This window comes from Apaloderma vittatum, unplaced genomic scaffold (assembly GCF_000703405.1).
Source record: "Apaloderma vittatum isolate BGI_N311 unplaced genomic scaffold, ASM70340v1 scaffold3404, whole genome shotgun sequence".
NCBI lineage: Eukaryota > Metazoa > Chordata > Aves > Trogoniformes > Trogonidae > Apaloderma > Apaloderma vittatum.
The window spans coordinates 59,215-77,445 of record NW_009710773.1 but is presented as its reverse complement, the minus strand read 5'-3'; the positions used below and the strand labels follow the sequence as shown (position 1 = coordinate 77,445).

Below are 18,231 nucleotides of genomic sequence, written 5' to 3'. Positions count from 1 at the left end.
AGCGCGGCGGGTGCGGGAGGCGGTTCTTCCTCTCGCAGTCTGGAATCGCGTTTTTACGCGGGTTAGCAGCGGGGTTGGTTTCGCTCTTTTCGCCCTCGGATTTGGTTGATGCAGTTTGAAACCACACCAGCCGTGTGCTTCCCGGTCGTCCCGTGCTAAAGGGTGTAGACTCCCTCTGCAGCAGTAGTTAGCATCGAGTTTCTTTTTCAGAATACATTAACTCTGATTTCCAGGGTTTTTTAACTGTGCCAGCCAGGCACAGTTATATAGGTTACTACATATACTACAGGTTATGTAGTTTCTGTGGTTGTGTCTTTGGGACAGCCTCACTGTACACCAGCTTTTCTCTCTTTTAAAAATAACTGCATTTAAAACAGCTGACTGAACGTATGTTACAAGTTAAACAACTTTTGTGACCTAGCTTCAAGAGAAACCTGGGCTTCGGATCAGTTTGTCAGAAGGTGTGTTAAATCTGAAATTGTCTATGGTACCAGTTGAACAAGGGCACAAAGAGTCCATCTGCAATTTCGGTTGTGTTTTAAATGAGTGCCAAGCTCCTACAGTTCTCCTCTAGCCAGTTTGAGGAGAATTAAGAAGTTTTGAAGGAAAGTTTGGAGAAGAAAAACTTGATGGGGTTCTAGTTTTGTAAAGCTGGCAAAACTCATGCTTATAGTTTCTATAAAGAGCACTTAAAAGTTGGACTAGTTCATCCTCACGTAGTAGAGTTATGCTGTCTAGTTAATTTTCACTAAACTGATGTTGTTAAAGAACAAATTATTAAAATGAGGTTCTAACCAGGAGTTGATCGTGGACTGTCACTGTCAGAAACCATTTTGCCACAGGCTCAGAACTTCTGTAGGTCCAGGAGTGGATGCTGACTTAACAATAACTGGCAGACAGAGACGATCATGCCTAGGAAAGGGGCACATATATTTTTTTTTGTCTAATTACGGTTCAGTGATGACTTTTTGAACTTCTGTTCTTCAACTGTTAAGCGTTAACTTCTCTTCAGGGAAGTGGGTGCTGTTACTAATTGTTTCTGGAAGTGAAATCAAACACCTCCAAATCAATATATACCAGCTTCTGGAAGAATTGATATCCTGTCCAAGTAGTTAAGACTTGTATTGACTGTTCAGGCTCTCAGTTGTTCCTTTCTGCAGTAGTTTATAGATCCTGTCGAGCGAGATGGAACAGAGTAGATACTATCAAGAGCAACCTCCTTTGTTTCACGTATCTAAAAAGAATGTAGAAAACAAAGGGGCTACCAGTGACCTTGAAATCAAAGCAGAAGCCTATCACCTTAACTGTTAGTAACAGTGAGTTTCAAATGGTAGCTATACCATTTAGCTAAATTGCTAAATTTAGATTTTATCCCGCCCTCTGGATCTAAGAAGAAGGCTTTCTGCTTTTATTCTGCAGTCTTTATAAGACTTGACTAAAGCCTTCAAATCATTTTGTACATGAAGTTTTTAATGCTCAGTGTTCTTTGGTGTTAGTGGTGATTTATTCAAGCGCTTCTGCTGCCATCATCCTTCTGATTTGTTCACTACTCGTGCAGTCCTCTTTCCTGCAAAATTCCTAGTTCCTGCTGTAAATATCACTGCTTTCTAAAACCTGCCAAGTCAGCCACATCCAAATATGCTTAAGTTTACTGAGTTGTTGATGTCATCTCTGAGTGACCACTGTTGACCTCAAATAACTGCTGTTCCACGGGGCACGCGTCCATGTAATCCTTACGGTTTCTGCTGCCCCCATGTTACTGCCGCACTGTTGTGGGATCCCTCACCCCATGTTTTGTACAGAAACAAAATAGTCAAACTTAGAGGAGCACTTTTTATCAGTGCCAATGGAGCAGCAAGTCCTGTAAATATGACGTGAAGAAATGAACTTGTCTTTAAAGTGAGCCGTAGAAATGTTTATTCTTCAGAGCAGTGCAGGAAGCATGAGAATTTTTAGAGAGTGAAAAAACTTCAGAAAATTTTGGGAAAGGTGACCTTTTTTGTTCTCCATTAGGATCTCATAATTATGAGAAGCAGCCTGATTTCTATGTAGAGCCACTGGTGTATCACAGAGGAAAGCTAGTCCTGGTTTGATACTTAGGACTTCCAGAACTGGCAGCAGGTTGCTTTTCTTCCTTCTAGTGTTTTGCTTCCTTTTACCCTCGTTCCCCTAATGCTAGATATCTTTTTTTTTTCTCTCTGTTTTTTTCTTAGCCTCTTCTAGAAATTAGGCTGGAAAACCAGTGCAACTCATGAATGGGGAGAGGTTGAAACAACAAGCTCTGGCTGTGTTTGAAGTTTTTTGGTAAAGTCTTTCCTTTGACAGAACTAAGGTGTGATAAATACAAAGCACCAAGCAGAACTGTTCTCTATTCATTCTCAATTCTTTCATCTGGAGCTGGGACAAACTGTCAAAGCCAGTCTTCTAGACCAAAAGGACACCTTTTTTTTCAGTTCTGTGCGTATCACTGACTTGGCAAGGAATTGAAAGTGAAATTCTTTCCTGTTAAAAGCACTTAGCTATAAGTATATAGCTGTAATTCTTCCTGTCTCTTAATTAACTTGTGACCTGCTAACTGGGTTAGGCAGGTTCAGAAACAAATAATGTCTATAGAAAAGGTAAGGTGGTGCTATGTTTTAGGCAGCAGATGTTTATCTCTGTTTCAGCTGTAAACCATTATAGTTCTTTAGGGATTTTTTTAAAATGGCAGCTGCAAGTATTCAAACCACTTTCTCTGTGATATACCTTCTAAAACAAGGGACAAAAAAATATGTTGGAGCCTAGAAGTCTCTTAAAATACTCTGCTGTTTTACTGCCAGAGCAAAAGCACCATTAAAACAATACTCCTTCAGTAAGTTGGATTCTAGAGGGCAGAAGATAAGACAATTGCTTGAATTTTCATAGACAAGAAAACTGAATTAAACTATTACATTCTTATATTCACAGAGATTTGAACACTTATGTTTCAGGGCAGGAGAAACTTGACATGGGGAAAAACACCATGAGGCTTCTCTGTACTTCGCTTTCTCTTACCATGATTTGCTGGTTAGCTGAAGGTACCCTGTCAAAAACAGATGCTAAGAAAGGTGCTACAAAAAAACTGGAAGAAAAGGTAAGAGAAATAACAGAAATGCTCATCTCATCTAATGTGTGCAGTGAGTTAATTGAACTTGGGTAAATGGACTCTCGTTCTGTCAAAAACAGTGTTAAAAGCAACCGTGTATTTCTGTGGAAGCTTATGTTCACAGATAAGACTGCGTGAAATTGTCCTTCCTGTCAGCTTTTATGAGTGCCAGAAATGCTTCACCTCCTGAACCAATATGGTGTAGACTTCTGGAGCTTTATCTCCCATGAGGTGGCACAAGCAGAAAGTTTTCGTCCCCGCTTGCATAGCTAAAGGAGACATACTTTTTGGAAATGGGGGGCAGGAAGCAGTACTTTAGGCCAAGAGCGTTTGGTCATTTCCCGGTGGAAGGGGAGGTGTTCTCAGCCTTGCCGGTGGGAAGGCTGTATCCTGAGAGAAGAGTTTGAAGGGCCTCCTAACCAGCAGTTCCTCTACAGGCAGAAATGATCCAGAGTACCTTTGCAATCTGAGCAAACCAAGCCAACAGGCCAAATTCTCTCTTGACTTGCTAAGTATGTTCTTATTTCCTGCCTGTTTTCTTTCAAAACTGCAAGAAGGCACAGCGGTGCAGGAGAGGAAGTATATTTACCAGTCCATATGCCAACTGTGCACACTTAGTGCTGCTAAGCACGTAAGGTGAAGAAGTAGACATGTTCAAAACCCTCTCTTTTAATTACAGTTAATCCTCTATTACGCAGATACATCTCTCACTGTTTGTATTGCTTGCTCAACGTCCGCCAGGAAGAAAATCTAGTCTGGAGGTGGTGAGGATAGTACGAAGTGTTATGACAGGCCTTATCCCTAAAGTCCTTACTCTGTGTCCACAGGTCGTTTCTGTCTACTTGCTGTGCACACTTAACTAGGCCTCCTCACTCTGTTTCTGTCTGCTAAAACTATTTGTGCTGTTTTAGTTGAAGCAGATCTTCCTTAAATAAAGGTCTTCAGAACCTTGGCCTTCAGTAACCACAGTGCAGTGAACTCAGTCGAAAATATACCCAGTTCAAAAGTCGTCTTCAAGTTCTTGGTTAAGAAGTCCTAACCCCTTTTTGTTATTTTGGGGATACCGTGCCAGATAGCACTGACGAGAGAGCAGAGCACCATCAGCTGTGGTGAATGATGTTTTTGAGCCTTATCACCTTTTTTTTTAAATGCTTCTTACCTTGCAAACAGGAAGTTTCCTAATGATGACAAATCATTTCTGAGCACTTTCCTCTTTCAGCTTTAAATCAAACTGCTCTGCATCATTTAAAAGGAGTGCTCAGAGTTTAAACTTTTTCTTTGTTTTTGAAGCGGTTGCTTTGCATCACTGGTTCTAAAAACTGTCTTTTCCCCCCAGACACTGCGTTCTGATAAAAATGTGCATGACCGGGGACTGGTAGTTGTGGATCCAAAGGCAAAGGATATTATACTGGAACACAGAAGTTACTGCTCCAAAAAGATGAAGGAAAGACATTTTTCAGGAGATGTTCTGGGATATATTACTCCTGTAAGTTAATACAATTAATAAAATGGGTGCTTTGAATGAATATGCAGTAAACTGTGCTGATATGCAGTCTTGCATCCCTGCGTTAAAAACATTTTTATAATAATGGAACTTCTGGTCAAATGGGCAGAGGATTTCTTGAGAGCTGGCTTGGGATTCAGGTAGTCTCAAACCTTTGTTCTCCCATCCGTCTCTTGGAGAATGTGTAGGCCATATTGTTTTTCTTTTCGCTGATAAGACAGAGATGGTAGGATTTTCTTGTTCTTGATGAGCCATGTGGAGTTGCTCTGAAGTCGGAACAGGAGAGCTACTAAGTGTCCTCGTACCATGCAGCTACCAACTTGAACCTTCTAAATATACAATGAAAATTTTATGCTGCTGTCAAACTGATCTTTTTTGCTATCCAGTCGTACTATTATTCAAAGCATCCTTTCTTCAATAATAAATGTTTCTTCCTTTTGTTCAGAGGGTGCTTTTCACTTGTTTCAGTCTTACACTGCTCAAAAGAGAAATAGGTGCCCTAGGAATTCTCACCTTGTCACGTTGACAAGCCTCTAGTTGTCTGGGACCTCCCCTCTTAACCGGGAAGGTTTCCTCCAGCTAGTAAATGGGGATCTAGCAAAGGATTACATTTGTATTGAGGAACTTGTATGGATCAAAAGTAATATGAACACTCTTGCTTTTGAGGCTCTCACGTTGGTTTTTCTCCTTTCTTTTGCAAGTGGAACAGCCATGGCTATGACATTGCTAAAATATTTGGAAACAAATTTACACTAATCTCACCGGTCTGGTTACAAGTGAGAAGGAGAGGGAAGGAGATGTTCCAGTTCACTGGGCTCCATGATGCTGATCAAGGTGTTAATTTCTTTTTATTTGAATATGCATTTCAACATTGCAAGTAAGATTACAGTCTTGTGGACTAGATAGCTTTGGCAATGCATGCATGTGGCGTTGTTGTTTTTTTTTGCTTTTCCTCATGGTGAAGTACTTTAATCCGTTCCATTTTGGGGGGAGTTTTCTTCAGAGTGAACTTTTTTCCCACCCCGCCTACTTCCACATGTGTACATAGTATATCTGTCCAGAGAAGAAGTAGAAAGATTGGATCTTCCACTGGGCTGAAAGAAGGAAAGGGGTAAGGAATCTGTACAGGCAGAAATAGTCTTTGATGTTCACACTGTGCAGTTTTTTTACCTGTTTGTGCTTTTGTTTCCCATTGCAAAAATCTTTGGGTAAATTTGTTTTAGGAATGGAAGATAAATTTAATCTGAAAAGAATTATTTACCTCACTGCTGACAAACTGCCAGGAAGTGCAAATTTTGGCTAGTGTGTTCTTAAATAATACCAGGCAATTTAGCGTTTTGAACTTAACTGAGTGTGGAATCTCATTTGAAACAGCTTTAACTCCTTCCATGTTGATGCCTACAAACAAATTCATTCTAGTGCAATGACTGCCCAGAGGAGTGGATGGGAAGTACCATCTTGAAAAATAATAAAAAATTCCTCTCTATGGTCTTAGAAAAGTAATAAAAATTCCTCCCAGGTGATACTTGGTGACAACAGTTGTTCGGAGTAGACAGTAAGGTAGTTTGTATGATGAGGCAGAGCTCAGGGGAAGAGTTAAGTAGAGACTGTTGTAAGATTGTGGTAAATGCTAGTTACACTGTGGCGGAGTTGAATACTTCAGATTCTATGAGGATGTTTTGTGCATGTTAGTTGTGCCTCTAGTCTGTGGCAGGAACATAGATATAATGAAACTGTGCTATATTACTTGAAGAATTCTTGAAACTATGTTGTCATTGTCAACATCATTTATATTTTAACAGTTGTTCTCTTACTTGTTACTCTTTGACAGGCTGGATGAAAGATGTCAGAAAAAACTCCAAAAACATCAAAATAGGTGAGTCTCAGTTTTATGTTGGTTCATTTATCTGCTAGCAGAGTGAAAGAAGACTTTGTTCCATGTGTCTGTGGGAGAGAGGAAAGTTATCTTAGCATAGTTGTGTGAAAGAAGTCTGAGAAAAAATATAAAAGCAGTCGACTATGAACAGTAAAGTAACTGAAGTGTTAATCTTGGTGTCTTAATGTTTTGCCTCAACTTCTTGTCTCTGGGTAAAGCCTGGCTCAGAGGGCCCTATCTGCAGGGTTACTTTGCCTCTAGCACTACATGCTTACCCTGGGGACCAGTCTTCAAACTTGTTGCTCAGGGCTTCTGCTTCGTTAAAAGAAAAAAAAAAAATCCAAATCCAAGGCAGTCAAACTTTCCTGCATGATAGTAGAAAAGTTGTCGTTTGGTTCTCCAACCCTTGAAGTTGGGAGCTCAAGGGATGTGCCACGAGGCGTGCCTTTAGGGAAAATGGCAAGCATTGCCACAGAGTGAATACTGGGGTAGGGTTCTTACATTTGTCTGTAGCAAGAATTCTGTGGAACTAAATGCTTTATGAAAATTGAATACTTGGTCAAATATTTTAAATTACTTCAGCTGCCAGTTGATACAGCCTTTGAAATGTCTCTAGACTCTTCTCAAATACTTTTCTACATCCTTGATAGTTAGGGCTAAGACATAGCTCAGTATGAGTTGTTGGCTTTTCCAGCGTGCATGATTGTTGACTGTTCCAACAGCGGTTATAATTCTTGTCTACATATTTAATATTTTATGTTGTTAGAAGAAGTGGTGTGAACTCAAGTGCCTACGTTTTCTAAAATAAAAATTTGTCATAGGGCCTTGAGATAAATAGAATAGTGAAATAATATAGGGCAGTGTATGAAAGAGTGAATTAGAGTTTGCGGTGAACTTTTCTATCTTAGTCTTATAGTAGCAGAGATTCACGACTTACAGAAAGATTGCTGTTTCATGTTGGTGATCATTTCAGAATGTACTTGGGCCCCTAAGTGACATTTCAATTAAGATAGTTCAATCAAGTGAAGCTATCCTTTCTTAAAAGTTGCATCAGTTCTGACCTTTGAATGTAAAATGAAGAAAAATGTTCTATAGTGTCAATTTGTCTGTGCTGCTAAGGTTGGTGAGAGTAAAAGGGCAGTATTTTAGTCATGGTATATATGCTTTAGTGGCATCTCTGCTTGTATCTGCTCTTTTGTTTCTGCAGAAATACTTGAGTCTGGATAATAAATTTATTAATTTTCACTACTGATTGATGACTTTGCTTGATAGTGCCAAGAATTTTGTTTGATGGCTGGACTTACCAGGATTTCGAGAGTGTCTTTGGCAGTGAGGATGAGATAGAGGAGCTTTCTAAGAACATGGTCCTCCTAGCCAAGGTAAAAAAACCCCAACTTTCTGCTAACGCTTGTGAAATGGTGTGAGATGATGTTTGATTCCTTCTGTAATGGGTATTTTCTCATTTCTGGTAGTTACTGTTTACTAAGGTTTTCTGGGCAGCCCCTTAGCTGCTGGCTTCAGAGCTGTGCATCTGTAGGACTAGACAAGTTACACCCAAAGGTCCTACAAGTTTAGTGGTTGATTTGTGACAGCCTGCTAAAATACTGCCAGAAGAAGTTTTCTCACATTTTAAGGTGCTCTAGAGGACGATGGCTGTAAACTGAATGTATTGTTTTGTCAAATCTGCAACTAATACATCGATTTCAGGTCCTCGGTAGCAGTTAACCATTAGGGAGAAGGGACTTGTGCCAAGCAAATTATCACAAGTGAGATTAATTGTGGGAGATTTTGCCTTTGAATTTGGAATCATGCCTATGACAAATCAACATTTGCATCTTTAGACTGGAGTTTTTTCCCAATATACCTGTAACTGTGTGTCAAATGATTTGCTTAAAAGCCATCTTTCATTAATGGCTGGATTTTCCAATCCGGTACTGGTTTATCCTGTAAGAACAGAGGTTGTAGATAACTAATGGAGATTTTCAACCTTTGCATGTTTGTTAAATAATTTGTGGTTCTCTTTGACTTCTTCATGAAATGCTGCATTAAAGGTGAAGCAGATACAAGAATATAAAGCATGTTCAGTCTGTAATAGTACAAGAAAAACTACAATAATTGTGTGCTTGGATACGTATTATCATCTCTGATACAAGCATAATGAATATGCATGGTGATTAACTGTATATTATTATGAATTCCTTCCTTTAGAATGAAAATTTTGATGGTTTTGTAGTCGAAGTTTGGAGTCAGCTGGGAAATCAAAAGCAAACGTGAGTATAAAGCTCTAGGATGCAATTCCTAGAAATCAGCTCTTTTAAGGCTTCTTAATTTGTCCACGTTGATTTGAATTTCTTGTTTTAAATAAAACCACTTCAGTCTAGGACAACTGAAGATCGTTCCACTTATCTTAGAATGAAGTAAAAGAGTCTACTCCACTATACATGAGCCCAAACATTACATAATGGTCTTCATAGTGGAACTAGCAGTGAAGTTCTGCAAAATGTTCCTGTTGTACAAGGGCGAAGATGATGCCTCAGCTGCGTGTTTACTCAGATGTTGGCACTGACTAATTATAACGTTGGTTCGTTTGGGTTCCTGGATGAAGCTCGGAAGTGTGGGATGCTTTCAAGGCCACCAAATTGGAGTTGATTAGGAAACCTTCCAAACCTTTATATAGAGATCTTTTAGAGATACTGAAACCAAAATCCGCAACCTGTAGCAAATCTAGGGAGAAGCTGTCTTCCAGTTCCTGCAAGCACGGTATACTTTAAACTTTGGAGTAGTTGATCTACCTTTTTGGGAGCTCCGCTATGAAGTTTCAGTGAATCTGTATTTACTGCAGCTGCTGAAACTAGAGGCCTTGTCCATTTAAGCTGTTTTCCCGGAGCGAAAGCTCCTTGGCTGTCTTACTGCTTTGGACAGAGTCGAGGTAAGGTGAGCTCCGAACTGCTGCTTTAGCAGGGAAAAGGCAAAATGTGTGGTGAAATGAATCATTCAGTGCAGCAGTCTGAAGATTTTCTGCCAGTTCCCTCAGGAAATTCAGGCATCCATTCCCTAAATCACAGTATTCCTATAAACTCTCTATTGCCTAAAATGTCTGGGGGAAAATAGCTTAAAAGAAAGAATGAAGCCTTCATTATGGAAGACTTTCACTTTTCAGAGATGGTTACTTCAGGTTATTCCGTTGAGGGCAAATGTTACTGACTGAGACCATATAATGGTTACTTCTAGACCCAAGTGTGCTCTTAATAGAGTCCTACCTTTTCCCTATAAAATCGCCACTTGGGAACAAAGATGGAAACTACAGAATCTTTTTAGCCTTGTCAGGGGCTCCACCATTTCCACTGGTATGAATAATCCTTAAACTAGATGCACTTGCTCATTTTCAAGTGATTTGCCAGGTTGTTGATCTCTATACCGAGCTCTGAACTTATTGCGGTGTCTTAATAAGACAGCCAACAAGGTGATTTAAGCAATTAGTAACCGCCAGCCAGGAGCCTGGTGTAGTGGCCAGTTTTTCTGCTGTGCCTACTGTATTTTGGTGAAATTGATGCTCTTCCTATTTGTTACCTTAACAGGAGCATGAGACAGACTACTACTGTAATTTTAAGACTCACTTAAGACGAATTTAAGCACACTAGCATCTAAGTACTGTATGGCAAATGACACGTGTGAACAAAGCATACTTTTTTATTAGCTCCAGGATGAGTTTACTTGTGGCACAGTAAAAACATGACTCTTTGCCAGGAGTAATGCAATGTTTTGTCATGTGTGGCCACCTGTGAGCAAGACTTCAGGATTATCCTAATGAAAAATGTGAAGGCTGCTTAGACAGAAAAACTCTAGTAGAAGCTGAAGTCGTAAACTGTGAATTTTCTTCTTCAAGACTGGTTTTAAATGCTTCGTTGTAAACTCATCTGTGGCTTGTTTGGTTTTTTTCCCTCCTTTTGTTGCCACTGCCCTAGAAACGATTAAGGTGTTTAACTTGCAAAATACCTTGTGTTGGGCTTGACTCCTCAAAGAGGAGCTTTTGAATAAGGCTCATCTAGGCGGCAAGCTGAAGCCCGGCTTGTGTGTGGAATAACGGTCGTTTTGTGAAAGCAAAAGTGCACCGGTATGTTAAAATTTTATCTCATTGATGCTTGCGAATTATGAGACCAGCGTCTTCGTTTTGAGTTTAAGTCAGTTTGTCTGTTAATTTCCTTTTGAATAGCAGAGCAGGGTTCTTCTCGATACAAGAAAGGACGGGCTTTTACTTTGCTTGGCCCTGCCAGAAAAGCACTGGAGCAGCCCATGACGGCTTCACCCCACAGCGTGGCAGCAGTGTAACGTGATTCAGACCTGATCTTCCTTTGCAAGAGAGGAACACCAGTAGTAAAGCTATTCTTAACCCTGGAAGCGTGGGGAATTAGTTGATGTGGAGGTGCCAACACAGAACTGACCCCAAATCCTCTGGAGATACGAAGGGTTCATAGTGCAGCAGTTGTGTGTGCTCTGTGTAAAGCATCTGTGTTAACTGGTAGGTACACAGTGTAGGCTGTCCTCATCCAGATCCTTCAAGGTCAAACACCTGAAAGTAGCTTAACCTACTTTTAGCCCCGGGAGTAAAAGGATCATCGTGATGCTTTTAGGAGCAGATAGCATGCCTTCCAATTACTTGGAGCTATCTGACAGTACAGGGAGACCTGCCCAGCTAATATGATTTATTCCTATTTTTTAGTGTGAATGTGTTTTAGTTGTAAAGGAAAATTAAAAAGTGGTTGGTTTCATTTTTGAAATACGAGAAATAGTCTCACATAAGCAGTTAGCAACAGGTAATTGAGACTCAAGGCATGTAAAAATAGCGGGGGGATGCGGTGCCACTGCCAGCTTGCCTTATGAAATGACAGAGTGGTGATATGGGTCTGAGTTAAAATATTTCACTTAGAGTCATTATGGTTTTCATGTTTCAAACCTCAAGTAGGTGGATACTTGGATATTAAATTAATAAGTTATAAAATGACACTCGTTTGGTGCATCCTTTTGTGTAGCTGTGTTGAGGGGAAAGCTGTAGAAGTTATTCCTGATGATTTTTTAAAAGCATTAGGGACAAGATCCACGATCCCACCCAGTGCAATACCTTTGAATGCTTAATATAGCACAGCTTTCTTTATCAGACTTAAAACTACCCGAGGCTGGGATTTGCTTGTATAATGTATGTGCTTGATAAGGTGTTTCAGCTATGAAATCAGCACTCTCTGTAGACAATGTCTGATGATACTTTTTTAGCAGGGTCCAGCAGTGTTTCTTGAGGCAGGTGAGTCTGCCAAACAATCTGAGAACCTACAAACTAGTGTTGTGAGCCTCTAATAAATTGGATTATGAGTTAAGCAGTTCTTGATCTATCAGAAAGCTGGATTAATTGCAGCTGAAGCTCTCTTCTCAGTAGCTCTCAGCAAGTGTCCCCATGGGAGCCCCTTTTTCCTATAGCTGAACATGAATTTCGCTTGCATTGAAGAGGCATGATGACGTCTTCGTAACATGTGCACTTGAAACACTGAATTGCCTAAAGAGCTCATGACAATTAAACTTTGTAAGTACGTCCACATAGCAGGAGAGCAGCGTTAGCTCTGTGCAGTGCTTCTGTAACCAGTAAATCCCCTGACCAGCCTCTTTAAGAACGTGTGGTCACTGTGGCCAGTTTAGACACTTCTCTGTCAGCCATTTGCATGTTTCTAGAAAGTCTTTATTTTTGGGGTACTCATTTCAACACAAGAGGCAAATGAAAATTCTTCCTACAAAGAGCTTTTGGTTTCCTGTTCATCCTAGCTGGCATTGCAGATTAGGTGAAGTGTTACTAAGAAGTTATGTTGCTGGCATCCACTAAGACATGAAATTCTGTGGTTTCAGGCTCACCACATATCTTCTCTTTTACATCATCTTAAGCAGAACTAACTTATTCGGATTTTGTTTGTTTTCAGGAACAAAAAAAAGTTCTAATCCTTCTGGTTTGGGGTTAGAATTACTCTGTAATGCTCGGCAGGCTAAAGTCTTAAGTTATATCAATCCTTTGTGCTGCTTTCTTTTGCATATTCATTTAAATGTTGATTTTACCAACAGTATAATTTATATAAGACAATTATGTGCCTAAATATAGCTGCCTGGTTTCACGTTAGATATCCTAAACAGCCTGTTCTCTGGCTGTTCATGTAGGGTACTAAATATATTGAGTCTTACAAAACCGTCCTATATGCATGCTTTGTATAGCTTTTGCTGTATAAAGTGGTGTTGGGTTCTTATATTTAGAGGCCAAAATACCACCTGTTCTCCCCAAAGAACTTGAATTATCTTACAATGTGTGTGGACCTAAGTTTTAGCGGGTTTATACTGACCAGTTCAAACTCTTGTAGATGTCTACTAGAGATACTTGGAGGTATCCTCTGCAGGACTGGTACCTACTGCTTTCCTGGGGTTTCTGGGGATAGAATTACTGACATACAAATCATAGGGAGGTCGTGTTTATTGTGAGATGAAAGACTGCGTCTAACTGATGCTGCCTCCTATCATGCTGACAGTCTTTGTGCAGTGAACAAGTATTTATCTTCTTATCTTGTATTTTATCACATAAGAAATTAGTTCCCTAAGAAAAACTTAAATCAACTGAGATATCCTATGCAGATGAAACCTGAATTTTTGTGTCTCACTGCTTTTACAGTTTAAGCCTGCTTCTTACCTAAATTACTGTCCTTTATCTAAAGCTTTCTTGACTGATTTTGCAATAAAATACTCCATGTTATTCATCCTGTGACACCTAAGTACAGAAATAGAGATGGCATAGGTATTTATATAACTGAGTAAGCAAAGGTTCTCCTACTTATTTAGTTAACAGTGAGACAGGACAATTTCTGTCGTACTAATCTTACTTGTGGGTTTGCTGGGTGGGTTTTTTTTTCTTCAGAGACCTGGGTTATGTTGTGAAAAAGGCAGGAATGTACCTATCAGAATCCCACAGCGTACATAAAAGCGTGCACATTATTCTGATCAGTCTGGTATTAGCTGACAGATGGCACTGTTATCACACAAAATCAATCTGAAGAATAGATTTTTTTTTTTTGTCACCATGTGCCGCAGGCACTTGGTATCATGCAGAAGATGACCTTCAGACATCTTGTTTAATGTTGGTAGGAGTATAGGAGCAAAAAGTCCTTCTGGCAGTTCTATCCTTCATGTTAGTCCCTGAAAAATTAATCTATTAATCAAAGATTTGTCATAATTTACTCCAGTTTCTTGGTATTAACTAGGCAATGAAATGGCACAAAAGGGCAATTTCTTCTTGAAGCAGACAGCTTTACTCTGTCCAATTTTCTTGACAAGGCATAAATTTTCAGGAGTACTGACTACCAACTTGTGCAAAAAAAGTGGCTGAAATTGTAAAGTTGCAGAGTTCTAAAGGGTTGTGTACCTGAAGCAAAGGATGTAACAGCCTTGCAGGCCTTCTGCAAGGCCTTTCAAATACACCTACAGGCCACTATTGTGCGCTGAGGTAAACTGTGCCACAAGGTGTCCCGAACATAGCAGACCAGCAATGCCAGAAAAAGGGAGTTCTGAAAAAATAAGCCTCCCTCAAACTTGGGGTGATGAAAATTTGGAGGCTTCCATACTTTATAGGGGACAGGATACTCTGAAATTATGAACACTTGGAAAATTGACCAACCGAATGGTGGTGATAATAGAAGGCATGAAATGGTAGGAATGAAGTAGATGTTAATTAGCTGGAGATAGTCTTAAAGCTGCCAGTGTTTTAGTAGCTACTCTGAAGTTAAATTTGACAATGGTGGAGTCTCTGGTAAATATTTGATGAAGCCTTTTCAGGAAGACTAATTCCACTCCTACTTTCCTGCACCTCATTAGAGTATTTAAAATGTCAGTAGCTTTTCTTTCCAAATTGCAAGTGGTAATATAGGAGAATATTTTCTTTAAAACACCGGAAAGCACTGTTGGGACACAGTAGAGTTTTAATTTCTAGCGCACAGTAAGTGAGCGTTCTGCTATTGCTATTTGGGGGAGAGACGTAATCTGTCTTGGCTGGCAAATGGAAGTGAGCCTACAGTAAATCTTTAACTATTCATTGTATCTGATTTGCTAGGAAGTGTTTTAGGGCTCAGAGACCTGGCTTGACAGGTTGGTGAGTAGATGTTAAGCTGGGTTTCTTCAGCAAGAATCTGCAGCTGTCTAGCTACCCCTTCTCTTCCTGACCTCCTAAGTTGGAGTTAATTATTTTTTTGGCTCGAGCTATGCTTTGTGGATTTGGCGGCAGGAGGAGAGGAAGTGGCTGTTTTGAAGGAGCCATTTTTAGAGTCCTGCCTAGTAGCTACAAAACTAGCAATCCGAACTTCACTCCTCCTGTATCAGGCCACAGATCTCCATCCTTCACTTCCAGTTGTAAGTTGTGGTTCTACACTGTTTGCCTTTCTAGTTTTAAAATATGATGGGCTTTGTGCAGTTGCTGTTTTTGTGGGTGCATCACTGCTTTTGTGGATACATTTTTACCTCTCCTGGTGAACCACCAGTGTCTGACATTGTGGAGGAAAGGGGAGACCTTGAATTTAATATTCACTTTTTTTTTTTCCTCTACATCTGGCTCGGAATAATCGTAACTGCTTTTCTTCTTACACTTCAAAGCATTCCTATCAGGACAGCCAAATTTTAGGAGCTGAGGCAGATATGTAAAGATGCAAAGTTGAAGCAAGGGGTTTAGGCACATTTCTAAACGAAAAAGATGTTACCTTGCTCAGCACGTTAGGTTCTTTTGTCCTGTTCTGCCCATCTTTGTGTCCTCTTACCTTCTAAATAATTAACTTTCAAGGCAGCAAATATGATGGAGAGGTCTCAAAGTTCCCACAGCTAACAAAGGCAGCCAGGCAGAGAAGAGAGATCCCTGCGATGAACAGTATGGAATAATCTCAATGCTAGAGGAGTTGTTTCTTTGGCCAGATTTATCTTACATGTAGTGTTTCTGACAGCTAATAAAGTGTGCACTCATACTGCAGTTTGGGCATAGTTGGTTAAAAAGGTCACTGTAGCCAGGAGACACAAATCGGAGAGAAAGAAGGCAGAGCTAGTCGTGGTACCGATTATGGTTTTTGATGAGATTGTCCTGTGGGATCTGTGATGTCTGTGTTGTAGTCAATATATGTCTGGTTGGTTCACTGTTGTAATTTTTTAATGCGTCCTATGGAACAGGAGGATTCTTTGCTATAACTGATTTGTCAGAAAAGCGACACTCTTAATGTGGAGGCTATAGGGTAAGGAAACCGGCGGGAAAGCTGTTACTTTCCCAGAGCAAGAGTGGTGGAAGTACGTGCTGCAGACAGACCAAAAGCTGATTCCTGTAATCTCATGTCTCCCCCCCTGGAAAAGAAATACAGGTGTCAAGAGCTGTTCAGCGCAACCAGCTCTCAAGATTGTAAACTCTGAATACTGATGGTGTTGGGAAAGTGATAAAACTCACTTTGTTTGCCAAGATTTGAAGAGCTTTTGTAGCATCCTTAGGAAGTTTTCATCAGGCATCATGATCTAGTCGAGAGGTAGCGTCTGTGGCGACAGGGAGGCTGGATTAAATGATCTCTAAGGTCCCTTCCAGCCTAGACCAGTCTATGATTCTATGATCCAAACATTTTGGGGAAAATCAAAATACTTGGTTGCCTTTGGATAGTGTCTACATTGGGCAAGTCAAGCATCATTACTGTGATTGATAATTTTGTTGGAAGATCAGTTATTTCAGAAAAGTATTTCTAGGATGATACTGCCTTGAAAGGTGTGTCAGTGTCAAAAGTTGTTTCTGAGAATTCAGATCTAATCTAGTTTTAGTGGGGCAACTTAGATGGTTGTGTATATATATACTGAAGGTGATACCTCCAGATATGACACTGTCAAACATTTATGTTGTGGCTGTACAGTGATGTGTAGAAATGACAGGGTTATTTATACATAAAAAAAATTAGCAGCTGAAATGTTTCTTAATACAAGTCTCAAATATCACTTGGAGATGGCATGTCTGGTTGTGAAAGCATCTTTGTAAATTCTCAGACCTCATGGGTAGTAGTGCAGTGGCAGCTTGAATCTATTCAACAGTTGCTTGTCTCAGAGCAGTGTTTGGTTCTTCTATTGATCTAATTTTTTTCCCTGAATGTGGCCTCAAGAGGTGACCTGCTCTAGTAAGATACGCTGGATTTACAATGCTAACAATGCATAGTTAGATTAAAATAAAACTAGGAAACATTTTAGCCCCAAGATGGTCATCAGTTCCAATAGTGTCTTAAGCAGTTGAGTGTTCTTAGTCCTGGAAGAGGGTAAGCCTCTGATCATTCTTTTTCATTTTTTTTTTTTCTGTGGGCATTCACTACAACCTGTGTTGGGCTCTCTTGCCAGCTACACCTTTTCAATTATTTCTGCTGTTCTGTGTTAACTTGCTCTTGCCAATATAGAGCACCAGCTTTACTGCCTTTCCCTCTAACAATGTATTTCTGTTTCAGGGAGTTGATTCACTTGCTCATTCACCTTTCTGAAGCTCTGCGTGAAGCACAACTTAAGCTCATACTGGTCATCCCTCCTGCAGTTGCAGCAGGGTGAGTATTTCTGTATAGCTGGCAGGCACCAGATGAGAAATACTTTCCTGGCTCACATACAGTACATTCAAAGCTCTCTTTCTAGCTATGCAGCTTAAATGAATAAGAAATTATTTGAGTTTGATTGGTAGTCCTGTCTTCACGCCTATTGCAATGAATAGTCTTAATAATTATGTGCATTCACATATACCTCATAACTTTTGGTGTCAAAACAACTTGCAGCAGGACCTCCTACTGTGACGTTAACCCAAAACGTCTGGTAAGAACTTTCAGGAGAAGAGTGGGAAGAGTTGTGGAGCTTTGTGTCTTGTTGCCAAGGAGTGAAAAGGTTGTCGTAACAGTAGCATATGAAAGAACTTTATGAGCTTCTGGGCACAATTTCAGTTATGGTAGATGATTGTTATTCTTTAAGTAAGAAAAACAGAGCTACAGGAGAGAATTTTATCTGTAATCAGGCCGTGGGTTTTTAAAATGTATTTTGAGTGCATAGTTCATATGTGCAGAAATCACGTTTAGTGAGAAGATAATATTTAGAATTGTTCATGACTCTGTTTGATGCAATGATGTGAATCTGTCAGATGTACCAGTTTATATGCTGCAGTAAGCAGTTTTATCTTTCAGAGTTCATGGCAGAGATAAATTTACTTCCTAAGATTGTTGAAAAACCCAAACCTATTTGGAAAAGAGCAATGTCATTTCATTACATGTGGAGGGATTTTGAATCCTCTTCAAGTTTTTACATGTGCTCTGACTAAGTCAAAAATAATGAGAAATTAGCAGTAAAAGTCTTCTGTCTGTCATTTATTCCAATCTTTCATGCTTCCCTCTTATGATCTACATTTCATCCCTATTGACAGTTCCTTTTTAGAGCAATTTTCTCTTACTATTAATTGTAGTCCTTTACAGTTAAAGCAAAGGAGAACACTTTAAAACATTTTCCTAAAATACTTTTTCAGTCACTTTACCACACAGATGCTTTTAAAAATGCTAATGCATGTTCTGGTAGAATTTAAGTAATTGCTGTAAACAGCCTTCACATTAAAATGCATTTGCTCCTTTTGGTGGTGAGAGAAAGTGGAGACTAGTACAAACCTTAATAATCCTCTTTGTCGTGGTGCTT

General features: G+C 39.8%; 1 protein-coding gene across 1 annotated transcript in view; it reads left to right on the top strand.

The window, feature by feature from the left end:
• Positions 1–2,952: 2,952 nt before the first annotated feature.
• CHID1 (chitinase domain containing 1) overlaps positions 2,953–18,231 on the top strand; it is a gene marked incomplete at its 3' end in the record, with an annotated part of 40,015 nt that continues 24,736 nt past the window's right edge. The window contains exons 1-7 of the mRNA XM_009867379.1: positions 2,953–3,112; positions 4,461–4,610; positions 5,330–5,462; positions 6,460–6,504; positions 7,777–7,883; positions 8,713–8,774; positions 17,019–17,111. Coding sequence (XP_009865681.1) covers positions 2,987–3,112; positions 4,461–4,610; positions 5,330–5,462; positions 6,460–6,504; positions 7,777–7,883; positions 8,713–8,774; positions 17,019–17,111 — 716 coding nt within the window. The remainder of the gene's footprint in view (positions 3,113–4,460; positions 4,611–5,329; positions 5,463–6,459; positions 6,505–7,776; positions 7,884–8,712; positions 8,775–17,018; positions 17,112–18,231) is intronic.